This window comes from Pungitius pungitius, chromosome 6 (genome assembly GCF_949316345.1).
Source record: "Pungitius pungitius chromosome 6, fPunPun2.1, whole genome shotgun sequence".
NCBI classification, from domain to species: Eukaryota; Metazoa; Chordata; class Actinopteri; order Perciformes; family Gasterosteidae; genus Pungitius; species Pungitius pungitius.
The window spans coordinates 17010015-17033928 of NC_084905.1; the positions used below are offsets into that span (position 1 = coordinate 17010015).

The 23914-nt window shown below is 47.8% G+C and overlaps 4 protein-coding genes across 6 annotated transcripts in view; 2 read left to right on the forward strand and 2 right to left on the reverse strand.

Annotated features, from left to right (window-relative positions):
* reln (reelin) overlaps nucleotides 1-6888 on the forward strand; it is an 80069-nt gene extending 73181 nt beyond the window's left edge. The window contains exons 60-66 of one of the 2 annotated variants that reach the window (XM_062563207.1): nucleotides 71-232; nucleotides 333-490; nucleotides 761-980; nucleotides 1126-1323; nucleotides 1833-1931; nucleotides 3557-3562; nucleotides 5494-6888. In XM_062563207.1, the coding sequence (XP_062419191.1) occupies nucleotides 71-232; nucleotides 333-490; nucleotides 761-980; nucleotides 1126-1323; nucleotides 1833-1931; nucleotides 3557-3562; nucleotides 5494-5590 (940 nt within the window). In that variant the 3' untranslated portion in view covers nucleotides 5591-6888. The remainder of the gene's footprint in view (nucleotides 1-70; nucleotides 233-332; nucleotides 491-760; nucleotides 981-1125; nucleotides 1324-1832; nucleotides 1932-3556; nucleotides 3563-5493) is intronic. The other variant, XM_062563208.1, reaches the window with a different exon arrangement.
* Nucleotides 6889-7140: 252 nt separating this feature from the next.
* Nucleotides 7141-9479, reverse strand: bncr (bouncer). Of its 2 annotated transcripts, XR_009956676.1 has the most exons (3): nucleotides 9429-9479; nucleotides 8416-9323; nucleotides 7693-7825 (listed from the first exon to the last, which is right to left on the reverse strand). XR_009956676.1 is itself a non-coding variant. In XM_037450834.2 (2 exons), the coding sequence occupies exons 1-2, from the start codon at nucleotides 8439-8441 to the stop codon at nucleotides 7444-7446; spliced, it is 408 nt and encodes a 135-aa protein (XP_037306731.2). In that variant the 5' UTR covers nucleotides 8442-8863; the 3' UTR covers nucleotides 7141-7443. The 2 variants fall into 2 exon arrangements, 1 of the variants encoding a protein (XP_037306731.2); XM_037450834.2 differs by lacking the exon at nucleotides 9429-9479 and having other exon boundaries at nucleotides 7141-7825; nucleotides 8416-8863.
* Nucleotides 9480-9647: 168 nt separating this feature from the next.
* LOC119196722 (small integral membrane protein 29-like) lies at nucleotides 9648-11298 on the reverse strand. The gene is made up of 5 exons (XM_062562994.1): nucleotides 11283-11298; nucleotides 10333-10484; nucleotides 10231-10256; nucleotides 10026-10131; nucleotides 9648-9926 (listed from the first exon to the last, which is right to left on the reverse strand). Exons 1-5 carry the CDS (start codon nucleotides 11296-11298, stop codon nucleotides 9888-9890), a joined length of 339 nt encoding a protein of 112 aa, XP_062418978.1. The 3' UTR covers nucleotides 9648-9887.
* pik3c2g (phosphatidylinositol-4-phosphate 3-kinase catalytic subunit type 2 gamma) lies at nucleotides 11057-23357 on the forward strand. The gene is made up of 33 exons (XM_037452678.2): nucleotides 11057-11131; nucleotides 11487-11945; nucleotides 12031-12110; nucleotides 12427-12584; nucleotides 12706-12820; nucleotides 12922-13033; nucleotides 13397-13467; nucleotides 13614-13677; nucleotides 13782-13907; nucleotides 14068-14098; nucleotides 14299-14482; nucleotides 14588-14716; nucleotides 14879-15007; nucleotides 15208-15322; nucleotides 15419-15552; nucleotides 16769-16957; nucleotides 17799-17892; nucleotides 18040-18134; nucleotides 18301-18481; nucleotides 18600-18707; nucleotides 18902-18994; nucleotides 19408-19537; nucleotides 19626-19762; nucleotides 19839-20008; nucleotides 20098-20254; nucleotides 20338-20447; nucleotides 20556-20727; nucleotides 21292-21410; nucleotides 21509-21605; nucleotides 21689-21758; nucleotides 21899-21978; nucleotides 22094-22219; nucleotides 22683-23357. Exons 2-33 carry the CDS (start codon nucleotides 11565-11567, stop codon nucleotides 22833-22835), a joined length of 4110 nt encoding a protein of 1369 aa, XP_037308575.2. The 5' UTR covers nucleotides 11057-11131; nucleotides 11487-11564; the 3' UTR covers nucleotides 22836-23357.
* The last annotated feature ends 557 nt before the right edge of the window (nucleotides 23358-23914 follow it).

The window sequence follows — 23914 nt, forward strand, 5'->3', positions numbered from 1 at the left end:
ATAGTTTTGTTTTTTTGTAGAATTGACCTTTGCATGTTGACAGTCATCAACTCTCCGGCTCTCCCTTCAGGTCTGACTCGTGGCAGCTGGTACAGTCCGAGTGCCTCCCCTCCTCAGTCAACAACGTGGGCTGCTCTCCCTTCCAGTTCCACGAGTCCACCATCTACAGCCCAGTCAACAGCTCAACGTGGACGAGGGTCACTGTGCAACTGCCAGACCACGTCTCGTCAGGGTAGGAGCTTCCAGATGTTTTATTTACCTAAATGAAATTCATATTTCACACATGTCATTTATACGTGTCATGCATTTGTGTTTTTCTTCCATATTTCCAGGGCTACCGAGTTCCGCTGGATTCAAAAGGAGGGGACAGGAGAGCGGCAGAGCTGGGGAGTGGACCATGTCTACATCGGTGAAGCCTGTCCGGGGCTCTGCAGCGGCCACGGCTACTGTACGAGTGGAGCGGTCTGCATCTGTGATGAGGGACACCATGGTGAGCCGCAGACTGGAACACACGCGAGTATAAAATGTTCAGATAAAATGTCTATTTTTGAAGTGATGCGCATGAACGAAGAAAAAATGTCCTAGCTAATGACACGCCTTCAAAAGAAAGCCTGAAAACAGTTTTCCGTCTCAGTTCCCGGAAAAACCTGGCTCTCGCTGTTCATTTTACCTGTTCATTTCAACCACACCACCCAGCGGCCTGCTGTCTTTATTTCATTCAATTTCATCATCTCCCCTCTGCTTCCTGCCACCACAACAGGTGACGACTGCTCCCTCTTCGGCAGCGACCTGCCCAGCTCCATCAAGGACAACTTTGAGTCCGGCAGTATGTCTCCGGAGAGCTGGCAGTTGATCCAGGGTGGCGGAGTGGGCAGCGGATGCGGTCAGCTGTCACCGCACGCCCACGGAGACTCACTCTACTTCAATGGCTGTAAGATGAGGCAGGCAGTTACCAAACCGCTGGACCTCACAAGAGCCAGGTACAGGTACTAGCAGAGTGTTCCCGAAGCCATTATGTTACCACGCATTAATTTTTGCCACATGGGAAAATCCCTGTTCTCAACCGTTAATCTATTCTTCCTCCAACCTTTCTGTCTTTTTCCTTCCCTCTCTGTCTCTCTACAGTAAGATCATGTTTGTGCTGCAGATCGGCAGCGTCGCGCAGACAGACAGCTGTAACATAGCTCTGGATCAGCCCGACACAGTCGACCGGGCCGTGCTGCTGCAATACAGCGTCAACAATGGAGTCAGCTGGCACGTCATCGCACAGCACCAGCCCAAAGACTTCATAAAGGCCCAGAGAGTGTCCTACAATATTCCACTGTGAGTGACGCGCAGAGACACGGCTTCCAAATAATGCGGCCTTTCATGTGCAGAATACAAATGCAGCATAGATGTTAAAATGAGATTTTAGTAAACCATAAGCTAGTGAACTGCATCTGAATCTGCAACTTGCAAATAAGTAATTGATACATTTCAACAACCTTCCATCAAAACTTTGAAGACATTAATAGGTTGTCAATAAATCCATTTTGACCCTGCAGCTGCTTTCCAGGTGGTAAGTCCATGTGAGGAGCATTGAAATAGCTAAAAGGACAGTGTCATGAGGTCGGAAGATCTCACCAGCTCTAACTTGTTGTTCATGGTTTACAACTGATCTAAAAAGCATTTTAGAATGATGCACAAACCATCAATAAAGCCATCCATTACATCTTTCAAACCCTTTTTAAGAGGTGTTTTCTTAGATTATCTTAATTTCATTCAGCAGCGCTAATCTTCAATATACTTGTCGATTCCAACTGGCTCCGCAATGTCTCCCACAATCTCTGCAGAGAGGCGCGAGTAAAAGGGGTGATGCTGCGATGGTGGCAGCCACGCCACGACGGCGCAGGACATGACCAGTGGGCGTTGGACCATGTGGAAGTAGTTCTGTGAGTACCCAATTCCCGGGCCCACCCCGGGCATCCCGGGCCTCCGACTCAGCCTCGCCTTTATAATCGCTCCCCTCAGACACAGGGATACAGCGTACACACAGGCCTACAGTGTCAGCACGCCTACACCACCAACCTCCTGCCGAGCATCTCCCGATCCGGCTGCAATGCGCCTTGCTGTGACGAGTTCTGTTTGTGGATGGCTGCTCTGTGTAGGACGGACCACCATATTTTCAGTGTCTCCCATACAGACAACTTCAAGAATGTATGTGTTCTTTCACTGTCTAAAGTAAATTACTACCTAAAACTTTTAACGGTCTTGGCTGTGGTTAAATCAAACATTCTTGGAGATGTTTGTTCTTGTAATGAAGTGCTATGTAGAGGTGAAGCACTCCTTCACTTGTCCACTCACATACACAGTCCAGTCATGACGCTCTATACATCACAGACGCTGGGAAGTTGGCTTCATGTCGAGGACGCGGTGTCTTTGTCCTACTGTGGAGTCATAGTCTGACTGGTCTCGTTTTCATTTTCATTTGCTTCATGCACAACAATGCCGCTGCATTTCATTCTACTGGAAATAGAGTAATTGAATGGAAATTTAGTTAAATCAGGATCATTGAAAATGTACCTTTATATAAAAGACAATGTAGGTTTAAAAATCTAAGTGGCAATGCTGGAGATTTTGCAGAGCACTGGAGGTATCATGGACATTGTGTATCTTGCTAGCATCTTCTTGAAAATGGCCACATCATGAAGCGTTTTTTGTTGCATTTAGCGCATGTTGCCGCGGGCGTCAGAGCGGTGGGGATGCCGAGTGCTCATTCAGATGGGTACCCGATGCATTTCAAATGCTGCCTAACAACAACCACGTCAGGTGCTGTAATGTACCACGGCTTAACATGGACGAACACACATTTAATGCCTAACCTGAGCTGTCCCTGGTCTACGTGGCTGTGACCTGTCCCACTCCCCCTCCCTCGCACGGTTTTCAACAGCGTCTGCTGAAAAGAGTGGCCGTGATCCTCACACTTTGCTCTGTTGTTTATTTCTCTCTGCTCACCCCACCTCCGCTCCCTCACACATCCTCCCTCTCCTGCTCAATCTTATCTTTTGCTCCCCGACGTGTTTGAACGTGTGGTCATGCTCGCTCCTCTGCTTGTGCCGCATCGTGTCCTACCTTCCTTCATCCTCCTCCTCTCCCCCTCTCTCCTCCTTTCCTTGCTCCCCTTCTTCCTCTCTGGCGTACAACGGATGGATTACTGCTGTATGTCTCGCTGTCTTCTCTTCTACTTGTGGTTTTCTCTCACGTTCCCTTCATCTTTGTTACACTCCTCACTCGATTCCCCACCAACGACTCTTCGTGCCGCGCAATCTTCTTTTCTAAATTCTCTCTGTCTTTCCCAACCACCATCACGGGTTCTTCTTTGAACCTCTTGACTTTCTTTATGCCTCTTCTCTCTCTCTCTCTCCCCCTCCCCACTTTGGGCCCCTGCCTCCCCAGGCCGGGGCTCCTACCCCACCAGACCTTTCTGCGCGACAGCAGTCCCCTCCTCCTGCTTCCCCCCTCTCGCGCTCTAACTTCTGCTCTCTTCTGTATTCTGCTCCCTCTGGCATGGCTGTAGCGTGAGGTAAGTTCTCCGCCTCCTCCTGGATGCAGCCCCCCGCCCCACTCCCCCCGACCCTTTCTTCTCCCCGTTGCACTGTGCACACCCTCCCTCACTTTCACCGACACGCCCGACCCTCCTCATCCTCATCGCCACAGTCATCTCCACGCCCCCGTCTCGACTCGAGCCCCAGGCAGGTCAGCAGGCAGGCCGGGGGCTCACAGTTCTCAGGTTCTCCCAAAAGAGGGGTCCAAAAGATTGGATTCAAATCCTTCTTCCAAGTGATCAGAATTTATTTTTTCGCTGCTGCTCTGTCGCACTGGTCTCTCTCGCATTCTTGTGTTGAGACAATTACACAACAGCATTGTGCGTAAAACCTGGGTTTACTATTTAAAACAAGCCAAAGCAACAACAGGTTATAACAAAGATTTAAAAGGGTCATGTTCATTGGTTATACATTGCAGCTTGGTCGTTTTTAATTCGGATATAGATGAGAGTGTCTTAACCCTTTCTGCTGCCTTAACGGAGGACTATTGTGCACTTCACAGTTTTAAGAAAGAGCCCAAAAAAAGTATTCACAGCAGCGCGTAAACCAACCAACATAAACAGAGCGATAAAATGTTGACTGATGGCATTGCATCTGTCAGGGTTCAACACCGTGTCACCATGGTGAGACAATCAAATTCCTGTCAAATTCTGCTGATTTTGAATGTGCAGTTTGCATAATCGACATTTTGAATGTGATATTTTACGTATACAAATGTCAGTGCTGCGGGGTTTGTGTGTATACGTGTGATGTAATCCATCACTACTTGTATCTGTTTGTTTTGTTCCAAGTGTTGTTGACCTTTTAGCTGCTAATTCACACATACAGTTTAAAGCAGATAACCTACTTTAAGAAGTTGTTTTGGGGGTCCGGCATTCATCACACTCAATCCCAAGCACCAAAAATGATTTCACCAGCATCAGTTGCGATGCAGGGCATCTCACGTCATCCATTTGAAACGCGGCCTCCTCCACCCGGGTCCTTGCACGGCTCTCCATCCTTCTTTCACCCATGGCTGTGTTTCCGTCTGTGGACAACAACGACAACATGGTTCTGAGCCAGGAGCCCCCCTCCTCACTACCCTTCTGATCTTTGATCAAATATCTGAAAAAAAAAAAAAAGCAAACCCACAAACTTCTCAAACTCATGCAGCCATCCCCTCTCACACACGCGCCCACCTCCACAGCATCAACCATCACATATGAACACGCACATACACTACCCCCCCCCCCCACCCTCCCCAACCCCCGCTTCGCAGAGGCCCCTGCCTGCCCTGGCTGCACTCCTGGCTCACTGGCAACGCCCTGCTGGATGGAAGAGGCAATGAACAGGCTAAGCAACAGCGATCCTCCGCGGCTTTTCTCTGTGTCTCTTAGTTTCAAATCCGCAGCTCCCTGCACTTGTGTGGTCTTGGTTTTCTCATTCTTTTTCCTGCTGCGTACTCTGACCTCAAACACCCACTGTCAGAGTCTGACCCCCCCCCCCAGCATCTGTGGTAGTACGTTTGTGGATTGTATGTCCCGTGTCTTGTCTTGTGACATTTGGTCTTAGAAACACACGTCGTCCTACTGCCGTGTCAATCATGTAGCTGCATCTCATCTGTGCAGAACGTAAACCGGTCCAGTCGTGTAGCGTAGCGCCCCCCCCCCCTTCTCCGAGCCGCGAGGCCCCTTACTGGTGTTGAGTGTTTGAGGTTACGGCTGAAAATGATTTTTTTAAAGCCAGCATGAAAACGGATGTGAGTTTGTAAGAAAGCCGCATTCAACCATTGGTTGCGTTTGCATGCGTGGACGAGAGAGAGCGCGTGCATGCGGGTGCGTGGGTTCCTATTGGCCTTTACTCGGTCACTAATGTTCCCACTCCTCCTCTTTTCCCCTCTCTCTCTTTCACTGTGTTTCTATCCCTGCAGCACCCGTAAACAGAACTACATGATGAACTTTGCCCGACAGACCGCCACGCGCCACTATTACAGCCGCAAGAGGCGGGCACTGCAGCACCGTGCCTGAACCCACCGAGAAGAGACCCGCCCCCTCTGACCTGCCAATCATGCATTGATCCGCCGCGTCCATCCTCTCTGCCCCGCGCCCCCCCCCGGCGACGCGTCGCCCTGTCGAGTCCCTTCCCCCCGGCGGATTCGAGTCGGCCCTCAGACCTCCGTCAGCCATCTGTCCCTGACCCTCTGCCACAAACACAGGCCATCCAATCAGCTCAACGCCAGCCAATCAAGGCCTTCCCCAACCACACGGATTGGTGGGAATGAAACTCAGAAGAATGGAGCAAAGCGGCCATTTTCTGTTTTTTTCTTTTCTCCGTGGACAGTCGGGGGGGTTTCTAGTTGTTTTCTAATTGTTGCTGTGGTTCCTCTGATTTCTCCGACAACAGCCCCCACCCCTTCCGGCTTACCTCCCCCGTCCTCCTTTTCCCACCACACTGTGAAATTGAGATAAAATATCACTGCTGAACTGAAAGGCCGATTGGAGAGTTTCCTTCCAGTTCAACTGAGCCGTCGGGGGATGGGGGGATGGGGAGAAACCTCTCCGCCACCGCCAACCGGTACGCCAAGAAAAGGCGCAAAGGATACCGACCATTAAGAGGAGAAACGGTGACGAAGAAGCGGGAAAAAAAAAACAAAAAAAAATAAGCGTACTGTGTTCTTGCTGTTCTGTGTGTCTGTGGGTTCTTTTTGTGATGAGTTGACTGTGGTGTTCTGTTCATTTGTTTGTTTGTTTTCTACTAATTCATACAGTATGCTTTTAAAGGGGAGGGGATTTCTGTTTCCTTTTTGTCGTTTATCTGGAAAGTGGGCAACGGGGTCAAAACCGCCACAGGAAGAAGGAACCATTTGCACGACGGGAAAAGGAGAAAGTAGGAAAAAAAATGTACGACTGAACATTTTTTGTTGGGGTTTTTTTTTTTGTGGATCCCGAGAATACAGATATTTATGGTAAATGGTTCTTCACATAACCTATTTAAGATGCACTGTACGTTATTTTCTAGTGTTAAGTTATTAGGCAGTCGAGTCAGGATCTCAGACTGCATCATCTCCCCTCTTCTTTCTCTTCTCATGTGCTGTTGCGCCCCCCCCACCCCCAAAAAAAACCCCAAACCCTCCACCTCCTCTCTTTACTGATTTCTGATACCTGGAGGTGAGGCTCTATTAGTGTTGTTTTTGAAGTCTGTGTAATATGGACCCTCTGCCCTCAGTGTAACTCCAGTATAGCAATCTCCTGTATATATATGTATATCCACTATGGGGAGACCCAGCAGCCTTATAAAAGGGAAATAAAGAACTGTCCAAACCTCATGCTGTGCATTGTTTGAGATGCTCTCTTTTACTCGTAAAAGGCATGTCATTTCGTTAGATTTTTCTCAGTTAACGAGAGATGGTATGTCTATGGATTACTTTTCAACATCCCTGCTCGAGTTCATTACTGTCAAATCCTGCCAATTCAATTATTTCACTGCATTTCGTAGGGACCTATTAAGCAGCCAAACGATGAACATTACAGCAGCAGGGTGGTGACAGTTAATCAAAATAAACTACACCGTCAGTGTCCATTGTGCTGACGGTACATGGCCCCATTTGTGCTTTTAATTGAGCTCTAGAGCAGAGAAAATACTTCAGGATATGGAAAGAAATATTACCAGCACTGTTATGTGTGTATTTACATTTTTATTTGTAGACATTAAAAAAAGGATTTAAAATGAATAAAAACAGCCTGAGATCTGTGGCACCTTGGGGTCTTTTCACTGGGCATTTGCCGTGTACCACTGCAGGCTCTTTGCATTACTTGATGCCAGAGGCTGCGGAGATACTTCATAAATCCCTAAAGCACCACAGGGCCCCGGATGCCTTTGGTCACCAGGTCATCGCAGCCACAGTCCCGAGTGTGACGGTGATGAAGAGGGAATTGGCCGCGAGGCCCAGGCCGGCGTTACAGTACGGCGAATCACAGCAGCTGTAGCTCATGGTGTAGACCGTTCCTTTCAGCGTGATGCCATGCACCTGGCTGCAGTCCTTCTTCGCCATGCAGCCCCTGGCCGACAGCGCGCTGTGGTTGCCATAGCGACCTTCCGCCTTAAAGCAGAGCTCGTCGGGAGGGCACTCGGTCACGATGAGCTTAAACGTCTTCTCCTTCTCCAGGATGGGGCTGTAGTAGCAGAACCGGTTGTCACACAGCAGCGGGGGGAGAAGGTAGAACCACAGCGCGGCAAAGTGCAGGAGCTGCGACATGTTGGGCCTGCGAGATGAGGAGGCATTTGGTGTTTTACCAAGGACCCAATTTTGTGGAAATTTAAAAAAAGATTTTGATCAGCGAGCCACACATTTATTGTTCATTCCTCCAGCAAAAGGAAAGGTTTGTGGTAAGGACAGTGGGGGAGGGGAGGAAATAGACTGTCTCCCTCTGGTCTAACTAGCTTTGCATGGTTAGCATTAACCACGTCAACACAAGTTGTATACATACACCGTTTTTTTCTGTCAATGTCTATGTCAGATTTAGCTTATTTCACTTATCCAGTTCATGGCTTTGTCAATGCATGACAAATCTCCCCCAGGCATAAGGTCGCAATGTAACAGATTTCAGGCTCTTTAAAACTCCACGAGTCTAATAAATCAACTTTAACATGTACAAATCACTTATCACATCTCCAGTGATTAATTTCATATTTCAAACAATCCCTAAAGCCAAAATAAATAATCGGTTCTGCTGCACAGATGTCAGTGATCTTCACTGATTGGCACATTCAAAATATAATATCAATTAAAATATCAATTAAGGCAGACAAAGTTACAATGTCACTTGTAAAAAAAAAAAAAAATGAGACTCACCTGTGCATTAAAGAGTTTACTTTCATTCAAACAGGTGAAACTTTTCAGAGCTTCTCCTGATGAACGCTGCGCTCACCACTGACTCCAGGTATTTCTGCACAGGCCACACCTCCAAGCACACCTGCTCGTAAAATCAACACAGACTGCACCAGGTGGACGGCTTAAACATGGCGCTTTTATTGTGTAGCATTGGTCGATAACCACAGGAATAACGTGATTGTTCACTCTAACCCCAGGAGGATGGCTGACATGTCCACCTTTCTCTCTGGAGCAAAGATTTACTCAAAACAAAAACGTGCACCATGATGTACAATTTTCTCAGTTACACATGAATTTAGCTAAGATACCTATAATCACAAGTATTTCCCCTAATACTAGTGACCTTTTGGGGGGGGAGGGTTACTGCCGATGGCTATCGGGCCTCTCCTCGGGACTACGACGAGCGCTTCTCTGATGCAGCGGCTGGTTACGTGGAGCGCCCTGATGTAGAATTTGCACACGAGTCCCAAAGTTCCTCCCTGAGAACATTAGTGCCGTTAGCGCCGCCTCTTCGGACCGCCAGCATCCCCATCAGCAACTTGGGCGCGTTGCCGCTCCCCGGCCCGCCGTTGCATCCGTCCTCGCAGCAGCAGCTGTGGCTGACGTTGTACTTGACCCCCCGGTAGGCGGCGATTTCGTGGGAGCCGCAGAGCTCGGCGCCCACGCAGCCCCGAGCGGACAGGACGTGGAGGGAGCCGTAGCGGCCTCTGGAGCTGGAGCAGCGCTGGTCGGGGAGACACTGGCTGGTGACGCTGGGGCAGGGCTGGCCTTTGCGCTGCAGGGGACAGAAGAGACACAGCAGGCCGTCCGCGGGCAGGAGCAGGGCCGCGGCGAGAAGGACGGAGGCCAGGAGCCCCCGGCTGACCCGACTGCAAAAGGTCAGAACGCAAACATACTTACTGGTACCATTTGACACGTTCACCAACCGGACGCTTTGTGGGTTTCAATAGTTAGTGTTTAGGCGTGATGTTCACCTGTGGCTGCGCTGTGAGTCCATCTCTGTGCGTGTAAAACCGCTCTCAACAGGAGGGGGGAGACTCGTTGACGCGAGGGAGCTCCAGATACCAGCGAACCTGTCTGATTACTAAGCAGAAACTGGTGTGTATTTGAAGACCTTTCAACTTAATCCATCAGAAATCATTAATCATTTCAGAAAATCACACACAGGGCAAACTTCAAGTTTTGATTTTTAGCTTCAAGTTTATTGCTGGAAAGAAAAAAACATCACACTTCATCCTTGACAACAGTTTGAAATATAAAAGTTCTGTTTTAAAAAAAAAGGCTTACAGCACCATCTGCTGCCTTCAGCTGAAATAACAGCTGTAGCAGTGCAATAACTCAGATGTTTCAAATCTTTATTTCTTGTCCTTTAATCAACAAAACATTGTTTTTCTTTCTCTTGGCCTTCTGGTTATGACACTCTGTTCTTTTCATCATAAAAAGGAGAGCTTTCCTTCCTGATACAACGGTTCCTGCAAAGACAGTAAAACGAATGATTGATGAATTGAAATCATCGTGATCATTTGACTTTGTATTGTATGCTGTTGTTAAATCTTTTGCGGCCTGCTCACAGCCAGCTCATCCTCCTCCTCCTCTTCCTCCTCTTCCCACTCTCCTTCTTCCTCCGCCGGGTCGTAGCTGTACAGAGGAATCAGCCTGTGCCGCAGCTCATCTAATCTAAAGCCAAGCAGACAACATGAATCAAATGATATATTTACATGATATATTATACTAAATATTAAAAAAAATTTGAAAGTGGTGCATAAAACCCCCGACCTGGACCTCCTTCTGACATAAACCACCTGAAGAGAAGCACAACAATACAAACTTCAGTGATAGACCTATTTTGCAGTGAATGAAATATACAAAACTTCTTACCAACGCCATTACACATCCAATCGATGTGAGCAGGAAAAAGGGGACGAGTGCATAGTAACCAGGAAATCCCGTTTGGGGTTTTGAGGGTGGAATGTGTCGAGTTGTGTAGTTGAAATGCATTTCTTTGCGCTTGATCTCCTCCCTCTGCTCGGCTCACACCTCCGTGACACATGCAGCGGGGTGTCGTTGTCTGCTCCGACTGAAGGGCCCAACAACTGGTGTCAAACAGCAAGCGCTTTGCTAAGAATCAGTTCTCTCGACCTCTCAAATAGCACTGAGGGTTGTGCAGAGGATGCCCTTCAATAGCATCCAAACCTTTGATGAGATAAAGAAACAACAAACTTACCGTAGATTCACAAACGGAACGTTTCTTTCTTGCTGCTCTTATTGAACTTGAACACGGTGGCTTCATACCTTAATAACCTGCTCAATGACATTCCTGAGTAAGGTGTGGATGCCATGTGTAATCCTGGTTTAAGTTGATGTATTATTTAGAGTTTAAAAAACTAAAAAAAAAACGTACTAATGTATTTGGCTTGCTTTTGCAAATGGAACCAAAGTACAACCTAAATTTCCTCTCACACCTAATGCAATGTTCTCTTTCCTGCAGCAGAGGGGAGGGCCGTGCGTGTGCAGGGGGAGGTGCAGGGAGGAGACAGTGGGAGGGGGGAGGGAACATACTTTACTTTTTCCAGCTCTATGAGCAGGTCTAACGAGCTTTGCGTGGCTCCGGTCTTTGGCATTCACCCCCTCAGCACAGGATGGCTTTACAGAGGACCCGGCTGACACAACGTTGATGGTAAGTGGCCAACAAACCCCAAAACAAATGCTCACCATTCAGAGGTTGAATAACGTTGTATATAATACTTTTATATACTTATTGAATCATGACGTTTTAGCCGACGGGGCATTTAGACATAATGCCAGTAATGTGTGTATCGTGGTGGTACGGAGGACTTTAGTCATGTTTCACTTGAGGCGCTCGCTGGTAGATTTCCTGTTAAGATTTGAAAGCTTGTTAATAATTAGTCAAGCGGTTCCCTGCGGCTTCCGTTAGACTGGAGTCCTCCCTGCGACATGTCTCACACACTAACGTGATCTACTCCTGGAGACTCCATTGTTTTGGTTTGTTTGTTTGTTTGTTTTTTTAACAGCACGTAGCTCTGCATTCTGCCTTGTTATGAAGGGAGGACGTGCTTGAAGTGTGAAGCAGGAAGACTTCCTGAAATGTGATGGATCCCAATCAGAGGCCCGCCAATGGAGCCCTTCGTAGACAGGATGCGGGCGACCCCGCCCCTCTGGGGCCCCTTACTGACCATCTTTTTGCAACGCACCTCTACGAGAGCATTGGGACGATGTCCTGCCCCGAGCCCCCGGGCCACCTGTGGCACCCGGAGGGGGGAGGAGGCCTGCCAAGCACCACGAGCGGACCCCCACTACCGATCCGTCGCCCCCCTCTGCTCAGAACCAGACTTCCCAGTGAATGTTTGCCGGGTACCAAAGGCCCAGCACCCGTCCCTTTACCCCGCAGGGGGCGAATGTCCCTCGGCACCGCTGACCACACGGATCAGGCTCACAGACTGACCCGCTCCTGCTCACAAACACACACTCCTGTGAGTATGGGCGCTAGTTTAGAAAGCTCCTTTTTGACATCAGCGACGAGCGCAAACCATCTTGTCTTTTTTGTTTGTACATCAGGACCCATGGACGATTGCACTAATAGACACTCCACAAGGCAGCACCAGGAGGATGACTTCTTTCTGTGCTGCCACTTCCAGGTCAGAGGGTGTATGAAAATAAGTTTTAACATATTTTTCGTAGTTCTTTTTTAAATGTTCTCTTCGACAAAGAGATTCTTTTGAAAAAATTTGTATTGGAAATGTCCAACAACAGTCGAGCTCTCAAAATTAAATATGTTATTTATTTTTTTCTATAGTTATTTAGAGTAGCGTTGTGCTGCTAGATTATATCTAATTTTGGTTTTCCAAAATGTGCTTTTTGTACCTCGGTGAGCTGACATGATTCATGAAGATATGAAATGCCGAACATAGTTGTCATCCTTTCACTTTGGCAACCTGTTCTTCTCTCCGTCAGCCTCGTGTCACGACACAGGCACACGGACGTCCTTCATAACTCGGGTCTGGTGTGGAGCCGTTTGCTGCGAATCCACCCGGCGCTGCTGCAGGAGGTGGAGGTGAACGTCAGCGTGGCCACCGAGTGGGGCCACCAGCAGCTCCCCTTCCCCACCGCGGGTAAGACTCACCATCCACCCCTACCACGGGACCATTTGCACTCACAGAGGACCAATGTCCCTCAATGTGAGCCTGAGCCGAGGATTCATCTCCAGTGAGGCTTCCTCCTTTCTATGCACAGTGAACAGAACGGTGAAGAGCCTGATCGTTCAAATCCTCCAGCTGCTGGACCTCCCTCCCGGCCCCAGTGGGTGTGTTTACTTGAAACTGTGCAACTCTGACGAGTATCTCCAAAAGTAAGTCACTCACCTGGGAAGCGCTTTATTGTTCCGTCTGCGTGTGCTGTGACGTTCTGCTTCCACGTTGGTTGGTTAAAACGACCACGGTGTCTCCATAGCGACGAGCTGCTGGGCATGCACGAGAAGGTTCAGATCTCCTACAAGCTGAAGCTGGTCGTCCCCCTGCGGCTGCTGCGCGCGGACGACCTCAGGCACCGCCTGTGCAGGGACGTAAGTCGGTTCAAACTCCTTCTCCGTTCCAGCCCGCGGTGCTGATGATTTACCCAGAAGGGGAGGGAGGGAGGGAGGGCGGGCACCTGGCCCCTCGCCAGCTTGTTGTTATCATCAGGGCCATTGTGCCTATAAAGATCTCCACCCTGGGGGCTTGACTTTGTCCTGTGTACACATCTCGTCATGGCTGGAGGCATTAACAAGCCAAAATAAAGTAGAATAAAAGGAAAACCCGACGGAGCCGTGGATAAATTGTCATAATGTAGAAATGCTCGCCTCCATTTAAGGACTTTACATCCTTAGAAAATAAATAATAAACCCTAGAAAATAAAATGTATTTTTTGTTTGTTTTTTCTCTCCAAGGGGGAGGATGACCGAGCACCTTGCCACCTGTACCAGCTCCTGCGTTCTGTTTGTGTCTTCAACGCCTGCAGGTGAGCCGCCGTGGAATGGAAAACCTTCCAGTGGGTCACGTGTCAACCGGTGTCTGTTTGTAGACGACATAAGGACAGGTGTCTCTGCTTCATCATGGTGTGTGTGTGTGTATGTTTAACCTGCCCCCCCCCCCCCCTTCGCTCAGGTTGAGCCTGCAGGATGTGCTCAGCAGCTACAACAGAGAGGTGGCAGAGCTAATGAGGAGCAAGGTGAGTAAAGGGGGAGGCTAACCCCCGGGAGGGCTGTGGGGTTCACTCACCTCAGGATGATGGGATGATCTGAACCAGACTTTCTGATCTCTCTGCCTTCGCAGTCCGGGATGAACGTCAACGTGGTGGTGTCCCGCGTGCGGTCCATCAGCAGTCTTCTGTGCGGGCTCACGTGTCAGGAGCTGGAGGACGCCATCGGCAGTCTCAACAGAATCCCTCCCATGCCGCTGGTGGAGTGTCACTCACAAAAATATATATACAATCATACAACGCAACCATTTACGTCTTTATCCATGTGTGATTGTTTTTTTAATTCTGCTTCGAGAGCTTTTAATAATTTCTATTCTAACAACACACTACAATGCTGTGTTTCCTCATATTTCCTTACAGAGTTACGATGAGATCGCTCAGTGTGAAACAGGTGAGCAGCTGTTACTCAACTTTAATACGTCATTTTGGGTGTGTTGAACTTTTTCAACACACCCACTTTACAGTAAATAGTAATAAAGGGTTTATGACACTACAATTTAGCTGTAAGCAGAATCTGGTGTTTGAATCTATTATGGATCAAATGCAGCACAACCGTCATAAATATACTGATGTTAATTCTCTGTATTCCAGCCATGCTCGTGCTCCACAAGGCGCTGCAGAGATTGCTTCAGATCTTTTTCAACAATTTCCAGTCAGACATTCGATGTCAGGAAGAAACCAACAACATGCAAATATTAGACATTGACAACAACGTGGATATCTTCCAATTCAAAATCTGTGCTCTGTACCAACTCCAGCCCACCTGGTTGATCAAGTATGTATCATAGTCACACACACACACACGCTGATACGCAAACACGTGCACACGGATACAAATACTGATTTATTATGTTCTCTTCCTCCTCCTGTTTTTTTGTAGTTATGAATGCTTCTCGGTTTCCTGTGATCTGACGTATGGAGGACAAAGAACAAAGATCTGCGACTCAGGCATCTCTGAAAACATCTCCACCGCCTTGTCATCCGGGAACAAGCTCCAGTGTAACCGTGTGTAAGGGCCGGTCTCTCTTGTCTCCCACCGTAAAAAAGATGAACCGTTTATTGTCCTGTCTTCATACCGATGCCATCATTGTTTTTTTGTGTGTGCAAATATTCAAGATGAAAGGCTGAGAGAAAAGATACATATTCATGACTTTTTATTCATGTTTTTTAGGATGGTGTTTCCCACTCCGGTGAATCAGCTGCCGTATGAGTGCATGATGACATTTTACCTCAAGGCCTCCAAGCGGGGCAAGACGCCCGACCTTTTAGGCTGGGCTGTGCTTCCTCTTTACAGCAACAGGTGGGTCGTCCACAACGTTTACCACGTCAACATTGTCAACATTTTGTATCAACTGACTCCATTTGTGAAACTGCTTGAAGTGGCCCTTCAAAAAAGTCTTTGGCAGTCACTTATCTTTTGAATTGTTGAAGTGATGAATTGTTGAGTCACATGGTATGATTAGTGACTTATAGTGTGTGTGTATGTGTGTGTGTCTCCAGGACCCTGGTAAATGGGACCATTCTGCTCAGTTTGTCCACACTGCCCGAGCTGCCTGTCCCTCCCTCCCCCGCCCTGTTCGACGGCCACGGTCAAGCCGTCGGGGTGATCCTGCAGGTCAGTGGTGCCCTGCGCCTGTGCCGCATGCAGACAGAGAGAAACAAACAACGTGGCATCGCCGGCTCAAACGTTTGTCCTCCCGTATTTCCCCAGCTCGAGTTTCCGGATGGGATTGAGTGGAAGTATCAGAGGCCCATCGCCCTCCCCGGCCCCTTCACTTTCACGGAGCCCTGTGAGTCGCTGCAGAGGAAAATGCTGGAAGTCTCTAAGAAGCACTGTCTCTGCTTGTGAGTGAAAGAAACCCCCCCCCCCCCCCCCCCTATTATTTGATTTTGATGAACTACTGGATATATATGTGCCATGTTCCAGAGGTGGGATCAAGTCACTGTTAGGCAAGTCACAAGCAAGTCTCAAGTCATTGCCCTCGAGTCCCGAGTCAAGTCGAGTCAAAGACGAAGCAAGTCCCAAGTTGAGTCACAAGTCACAGCCAACAAGTCTCAAGTCGAGTCACAAGTCGTACCATTTTAGTTTCGAGTCATTTCGAGTCCTTTTATTATAGTGGGGACGGGGACCCCTGGGTGATGGTGCGCTGCCTCACAGACCTAGACTACGAAGGGAAGGGTAACAGTGGATCGACTGTGACTGTGTTATAGTACTGTAACGCTCACCCCAATGCTGCAGCGTAAATAAGGAGGCGATGACTGGCTTGCAACTCCGCTGCATTTATTTATATAAAACAACTCAACTTCGGTCACTGTTGGCCGTCACCACGCAGAACGAACACTTCCGCATACACGGCCCCCCAAAACTTGGGTTGTCTCGCGTAACTACAGCTGGTAACGGAGCATAACGTGAACACATGCAACATCTGCATAACTGATTAACTAATAACTTTAACTCAGCTCATTACACTACTTTAAAACGGACGTTGACATAATGTTGGCGGGGATTTCCATCGGAGTCTGAATCCGGGTTCAAAATCCCGATTTTTGTAACCATGAACGAGCTGTCTCGTTGATACGGTCAAATGGACTGCAGTGATTGGATGTCGTGCAGGCAGCGCGCGCTCTCTGCATACAGGTGGCGCATATTTTTTTGACAGATGCAGATAAACAGAGCGGCGCGGTGGTGTGAAAATGTTTTCCCCCAGTTTTCATGGGAAGTAGCAAGTCTTCTCGAGTCAAAAGGCTCGAGTCCAAGTCAAGTCACGAGTCATCGGTATTCAAGTCCAAGTCGAGTTGCAAGTCTTTGTACGTTTTGTCGAGTCGAGTCTCAAGTCATCAAATTCATGACTCGAGTCTGACTCGAGTCCAAGTCACATGACTCGAGTCCACACCTCTGCCATGTTCAAAGAGGAGATTTCTATTCCTTTGTTCTCTAGTGGGACTATTTGTTTTTGCTCAGAAATAATTAAATAAATAAAAACACAGCGCAAGACTCACAAAAATGTAAAAGCAAACATACCTTAATATGTATTTCTAAAAATGTCCTTTGCTCCCTCAGTCTAACAGAAAATGAGAAGGCTTTCCTCTGGAGTAAGCGCCACAGCAGTAACCAAGGAATTACTTCCCTCCACTTGCTGCTGGGTGGAGTCCCCCAGTGGCGTCCTGAGGACCTGACGGAGATCTACACTTTTGTAGAGAACTGGACCATCTATCTGCCCGAGGAGGCCCTGTTCCTGCTCAGTGACAGGTACGTTCCCATGCAGACACATGTAAGGAGCTGATGCAAAATATAAGCTACTTGTTTTCAATGAGTCACGCCTGCTCTTTGCTCCATTCTTGCAGGTCAGTTGAGTTTCACCGTCCATGCAAACAAAAACACTCCCACAATAAATACGGAAGGACAGAACAAACACTCTCGATCAACTGAATGAATTAATATCCAACAACACACAGAGAAACCGAGTCGGCTGAGGCAATAGAGGGTGATCAGTTTTACAGACATGTGGCACATAGATACAGTGCATCCACAAGGCAGCACAATGTAGCCTGCTACGATCAATCTGCTCATTGATTTTTTTTTCCCTCTGACTGCTTCTGTCCTGCTGCTCTGGAGCTTTTAAGAAAAAGAAAAAAATCACCGTGCTCGTACTCCATGTTCTTGCTCTAGGTTTGGAGAATGTTTGTCTCCTTAAAGCAATCTCAGAATACCTCAACAAATGAAATCACCCCTCCAGTGTGTTGAAGGCGACTTTAGCTGCTTCTCAGTCACCGTATTCCTATTTGTACACCCCCGCTTTCCTCTACTCACTGGATTGGACCTTCACAGGTTTCTTAGAATCAAAAGATTTACTGAATAAAGGGCTCCACAACGACTTTTAATACGGTATGTAACGAGATATTCTTGTTACCCGCGTTCTCTTATTGCAGCTCTCTATCCTGTATCGTTTAATAACTGTTAGAATGTTGTGTCGTAGCGCCAGTGAACCTACTACAAGGAGACCACTGACCTAAATTACTTTATTTTTTTTATCACAACAAAGATTACAAGTTTGTTTGGCAACTGATTCCATCTGTTTTCTATTGGACAGCTTCCCCGATCAGACGGTGAGGAGGGCCGCGGTTCATTACTTTGAGCAGATAGCTGATGAAGAGCTGGAGGTGTTTCTACCACAGTTGGTGCAGGTCAGCACACTGAAGTATTACTACACACAGTGACACAATGGCATCAGCACTTCTCGTTGATCCCCTCGTCAGCGTCTGTGCCCAAACCAGGATGAAGTGAATTTGAATTGGAGACTGTAGTTTGATCAGTCGTGGTGCCCCCCGCAGGCTCTGAAGGCCGAGTGGGAGCTGGACGGACCTTTGGTGATGCTGCTGTTGGAGAGATCAATGAAGAACGTACGGATTGCCCATTCCCTCTACTGGTGAGTCACACGTCAAGCCGTGCTTGTGATCACTAACACTATTTGAACATTGGAATAACGTCCCGTCAGTTTTCACTAATAAATTATGTTATTTATGATAAAGGCATGCCATGTTTTTCGTTGTGATATTTACATTATATATATATATATATATATATGATGTCAGGCTGCTGGAGGACGCCTGCACTGACTCCTACTGCCAGAGCGGGTTCAGTAAGGTGCAGGCCGCCCTGCGGCACTGCTGCGGCCGAGCTCTGAGGCAGGAGCTGGAGCACGAGAGCCGCCTGGTGTTCCTGCTCATGCAGGTGGCCGAGCAGGTCTGCACCGCTAAAGAGGCTTGCCGTAAGGTTTGTAAACAGATGGACTTTCATCTTCATCCCCCCCCCGCCCCCCCGGTCATCGTCACGCCCCGCTGATGCACGCTGATGCATTTTCTGCTTTCCCATTTGACGTGTTTTTCAGCAGAATGTTTTGGCCACAGAGAAATTAAAGATTCACGAGTTCTTCGGAGACGGGGTCAGCTGTTGTCTGCCGCTGGATCCTGCCGTGCGTGTTAAGGCGGTGGACCTGAATGTAATTATAACTTCATTTATAGTAAAAGAAACAACAAATTAGGCTACCACTATTACATAATTACTTTGATCTCATTTTCAGATGTATTTGTATTTCTCCAAATCCCCAAATTTGCATCCAGAGGGCTTTGCCGTCTGTACAGCGTCTGATCTAATGTGCACACTGGAGAGTTTACTCTGAAATGTGACTTTCAGGCTTGTAAGTTTTACAACTCCAATGCTGCTCCTCTTGGGATCTCCTTCTTGTGCTTAGACCCACTGGCTAAAAACATCAGTGTCATCTGCAAGGTTGGTAATAATATGTTGCTTTATTCATCCACCCTGGGCCTCATGAAAAAAACATATTTCTTCTTCTAACTTTTATCTTACTTTTATATTTAAAGAGTTTTCCAAGTCAACATAATCTATGCCCCTAAAATGAGGTTCTGCTGGGTTTATGGGCAGGTTTTATTCACACAAAGAGTAGATGTTCAGCCTGCGGAAATCAGCATAGGACAATGTATAGCAAGGGCTTTACCGATGAATAACTTTAGAATATTATCCAAGCAATATTACAAATCCAAGGCTCCACTGCCACAGACTTAAAGAGTTTGAGATGAGCTTTACTCCAGGAGAAACAAACAAAACAAAATGACTTGCTGCCTTCTTGGCTCACAAAGCAACATCTTTCAATGAACTACTGTCTTCAATGTGTCGTTCAGACAGGAGACAACCTGCGTCAGGACATGTTGGTCCTCCAGATCGTCTGCGTGATGGACAGTGTGTGGCTACAGGAGGGTCTGGACCTGCAGATGATCACCTACAGGTGTCTTTCTACGGGCAAAAATCAGGGTCAGTGGACCTTTTTTTTTTTTGCGTCATAATTTTCCTTGTCGTGAGAAGCCGACTGGGCTGTGAACTGTTTCTGTGGGGTCGTCAGGCCTGGTGGAAGTGGTCCCAGATGCAGTGACCCTCGGGCAGATTCAGCAGGAGTGGGGTCTGGGTGGCACCCTTCGGGAAGACACACTGGAGAAATGGTTCCACATGTCGAACAAAACTAAAGAGGACTATGACAAGGTTGGGGCCGCTGTGACGAGGTCACTTTCGTTGCTGCGCATGTCGCACTGACACTCACTCTGTTGTGGACACGCAGGCTGTGATGAACTTCATCCACTCCTGTGCAGGGTGGTGTGTGGCCACCTTCATCCTGGGGATCTGTGACCGCCACAACGATAACATCATGTTGAAGCACACCGGACACATGTTTCACATTGACTTTGGCAAGATCATGGGCAACGCTCAGAAGTTCGGGAGCATTAAAAGGCAAGTGATTAAGAAGTCTTTTTAAAAAAAAAACAAATAGAGCGGCGTGTTTAAAGAAAATCTCCTCTGCTCTTCTTTTGCAACCATAGGGACCGGTCCCCATTCGTCTTTACGTCGGAGATGCAGCACTTCATCACAGGCGGGGGACAGAACCCTCAGCGCCTGCATAGCTTCGTGGAGCTCTGCTGTGAAGCCTACAACATGATCAGAAAGCGCAGCGCATTGATACTCAGCTTGTTGGAGCTGGTGAGACCGTTTTTTTTTAATGAGTGACTTCATCACCGTGAGAATCTCCCTGGCCGGCACCTTTTCATTGGAGTGGTTTCCAGATGCTAGATGCAAGGATGCCAGAACTGAAGGACTCAAACGACCTGCTGTATGTCCGGAAGAACCTCAGACCATGTGACACGGACCTGGAGGCCACATCCTACTTCACGAGGTGATTTCAGGGGCAACACACAAACACGCAGGCCCTTTCTCCGGAAGAAAGTCCCATTTAAATGTCATTATATCCTTATCGTGACGTTTTGTTTCTCTCCGGCTGCAGGAAGATCAAGGAAAGCATGGGCAGTGTGGCATCCAAGTTTAACTTCCTCGCACACAGCATGGCTCAAGGGAAGAAACAAGAAGCGCAGGCGCGGCGGCACAGCAGCCCGGCGCCCACCACCAACATCCAGGAGGCTGTCATCCAGGGATACACCAACAGCGGAAAAAATGTGGTGAGGCTGCATGTCCTTCATGCTGTGGTTATGCAGACAGAAAGAACAGCTGGATCTGACGGCACATTGGTACACACAGGGGAACCATCCCCCCCCCTTGGCATTTCACTGCTCATTGATGAGATTAAGCCTCCTGATGCCAGGTATTAGAAGGAGGTGAATCAGATCAGAGATTTTGCTCCGATTGACAGCTATCACGCACTCAGGTATTAACACAAAGGCAGTTTCCCAGGTGATCAATAAACGTTTAGAGTAAAAAACGTTAACTAACTCTTAAACTACTAACTCGTAAAGTACAAAAATTCCTACATTTTTATAGCATTTCGAAGGGCTAGCCGTTTGCTAGCTAGCAGTTTGACACGTGTGTGCAACAGACGTTCTTAACTAAAGACAGACCCTCGAAGGCTGCTGTCTTCCAGGAGGATTGGAGCGTGCGGACGAGTTAAATCAGCCTCCGTGTGCCCGGGAGCTTCAAAGTGGATTCTGTGTGATCAGCATTCTCTCTTCATATAATTCATATGTTCACCCTACATCCTAATGAAGAAGTTCCGTTTGATCCGGCAGATCTACAACCTCCGAGTGACCATTCACGATGGCCATGTGAACAGTGAGAAGACATTCGGGCAGTTTGAGCTGATCCATAAGCAGCTGAAGAAGCACTTTATTGAAACCAAGCTGCCTAAGTGAGTAAAGACCAAATAGACGCACACAACGCACATCCTGTGGCTATTTTATTCAGAAGCAACAACATCAACGTCATTTAATTCTTGTCTCAAAATAGTTTTCCCAAGTGGTTCGGGATGTCAATCACCCCGAGCAGGAGGATGGTGACGCTAAATACGTACCTGAAAGAGCTTTTTGAGGGGCCCTGCAAGGGAGTAAGTTCCTCTCGCCTCTTTTTTTTGGGGGGGGGAGGGGGAGATTTCTCTTGTTTTGCTCTAACCCACGAAACCACTTTCAGAATGAATTTGTCTGCAGCATGTTCCTGGACGGCCCCAACATTGCCCCAGAAAGTGAGGTAGCAACGTCAGGTAAATCCTTGCATTTACATCATCAGTGGGATCACATTTACTGTGCAATTGGAGGATTCTGTGAATTTAGATTGACAGTACGGGATGTACTGAATGTCATAGCTGTGACTCACTGGCGTCGATGCACTGATGTGTTGCAGGAGGTCGTCCTCAGATCCAGCTCAAAATATCTTACTCCGACACCAAGCTATCGGTCTTAGTAAAACACCTGAAGAACGTCGTGAGTTCCTTCACTGTCATCATTGCCATGTGTGTTTGTCTTATAAATACTTCTAATGGCGCGTGCTCAAGCGCAGGGAATCTGTTGTGGCCCCCCTTTCGTCTCTTTTCAACAGAAGCTGTCAAACGGCGCCAACCCCGACGCCGTCGTCATCACGCATCTCAGACCGGACCCTCGGCTGCAGTACAAGAGGAAGACGAAGGTGGTTCGCAACAATGACAACCCCACCTTCAATGAGCTGGTACGACTTCCATCTTCTCCACCTGCTGTTCGTGGTCTATCACAGTCACAGCATCCTTTGCTTTTCCTTTAGGTTAAAGCTTTAGGAAAGTAAGGCTTTCATTTTATTTCGTTAAAGGGCCAGTGCATGTAACATTCAGATGCTTTCCAGTAAAAAAAGGGAATAATGCCACAGTAATTTAAAGTAGTGTGTTGTTTCAGATAAACTGTAAAATCCTCAAGGGAGAAACTCTCCACAGGAAGAGCAACGGACGAGGGATCCCCACAATTTAGACATTAATCACACTCTCTTATTATGAGCTAGGAATGTAAATTTTCCCTCCCTTTCAATGTTTTACGGAGAAGCTTAAAAAAAAAAAACTAATTGAATAAATGTATAAAGAATTGACAAAAATGTCACATAAAAGCCAAACTATGTCACGTGGAGCGTTTTCATAGCTGAAATATCTGCCTCTTATTCCCAGTTGGAGTACAATTCCATCCCAATGCTGTATGGGAGGGTACTGGAGGTGACAGTGAAGAGCAAGAACAATTTTGTGGCTGCGACCAACATCAGACTGGTGGAAGATATACTTGAGAAGGAGAAGTGGTTTGTCCTCGGAAACTGTGCGATCTGACCCCACAGAGCTGCGCTGTTAGTGCGCTGCCAGCAGGGGGAGCAACCACACCGGGGGACCGAACCAATTCCAGGATTTCTCCCATTGAATGAAACCAAAGGACCTGTGCAGAGGAGCTGAGCCCTCGAATTTGATCATCAGACACCTTAGAGCTCCAGAGCTACATATGTTGGCATTAAATGGTGTATTTGGATGATGTTACAAGACTTAGTAATAATGGGCCGTTTACTGTGCGAAGCGTTACCTTGTCTGTTTTAAAATGACAATCAAATGAAGGGGATTATTTTTGGATGTGACTTTTGGTGATGGTGGAAATCAAGAAACTTTCTTTTCATAGGGACGACCATTCAACTTGAGAGTGTGTGTGGTGGAGACTGCCGATGTGGCAGACCGAGGAGCAGGTGATGCATTGCAGTGAGGGGAAAGCCTGTCTGATACCTGCTCAGACTGAGTGTGTTTGCCCCTCTGGGCCGAGTCGACTGGATGTCCTTGACCGGTGCAATCGGAAGCGGGAGGCAGGAGAGCGAGGGAGGGAGGGGGGAGGCAGGAGGCAGGGGGGGGGGGAGAGAGAGTCAGTGAGCGGGAGGACGGCGCTGCCTCCCCGGCCCGAGGGGCCGAGTTAACACTCCCCCCATCGCTCCATCCTCTGTCTCATCCATCAGTGGCATTCAGACACAGCTGAGCATGAGCAAACAGGCAAAGGGAGTCATTTGCATGCCCACACAAGTGCTCCGCAATAAAGAACACACACACACACACACTCTCTGGGGCTTAAGGCTGGTCCTCATGTGATCCTATCGCCATCTTCCTCATGACAGGCCTGCTGACGCTCTACTGTCTTTCGCCTCATTCATACGATTTAGTGATAAAGGAGAGAAGTATTCTCCCAGCACTGGATTCAGTTGAATAATGTAAAGGTCTGTGAATGCTATTTATATTATTTCCTCGCTGCGTCTCTCACGAGGAAGTGGGCTTGGAGGAAATTGCTGGCTGCTACTCTTTCATAGTATAGTGCTCGTGGACTATTAATGTATCCTGGCATCACTCCTCGCTTTCAGAAAATGCAATAATTACATGTA

Excerpts from the sequence above, each read along its gene's own strand:
- LOC119196722 (XM_062562994.1), bottom strand. Across the intron at positions 10,257-10,332 it reads TTGGATGTGTAATGGCGTTG|GTGGTTTATGTCAGAAGGAG; the intron begins GTAAGAAGTTTT and ends GCTTCTCTTCAG. Across the intron at positions 10,132-10,230 it reads TATGTCAGAAGGAGGTCCAG|ATTAGATGAGCTGCGGCACA; the intron begins GTCGGGGGTTTT and ends GCTTGGCTTTAG.
- pik3c2g (XM_037452678.2), top strand. The coding sequence starts at position 11,565 with ATGGATCCCAATCAGAGGCCCGCCAATGGAGCCCTTCGTAGACAGGAT. Across the intron at positions 14,717-14,878 it reads AAGCTCCAGTGTAACCGTGT|GATGGTGTTTCCCACTCCGG; the intron begins GTAAGGGCCGGT and ends CATGTTTTTTAG. Across the intron at positions 16,958-17,798 it reads CTGTTCCTGCTCAGTGACAG|CTTCCCCGATCAGACGGTGA; the intron begins GTACGTTCCCAT and ends TCTATTGGACAG.
- bncr (XM_037450834.2), bottom strand. The coding sequence starts at position 8,441 with ATGAAAGTAAACTCTTTAATGCACAG. Across the intron at positions 7,826-8,415 it reads GTAAACTCTTTAATGCACAG|GCCCAACATGTCGCAGCTCC; the intron begins GTGAGTCTCATT and ends CTCATCTCGCAG.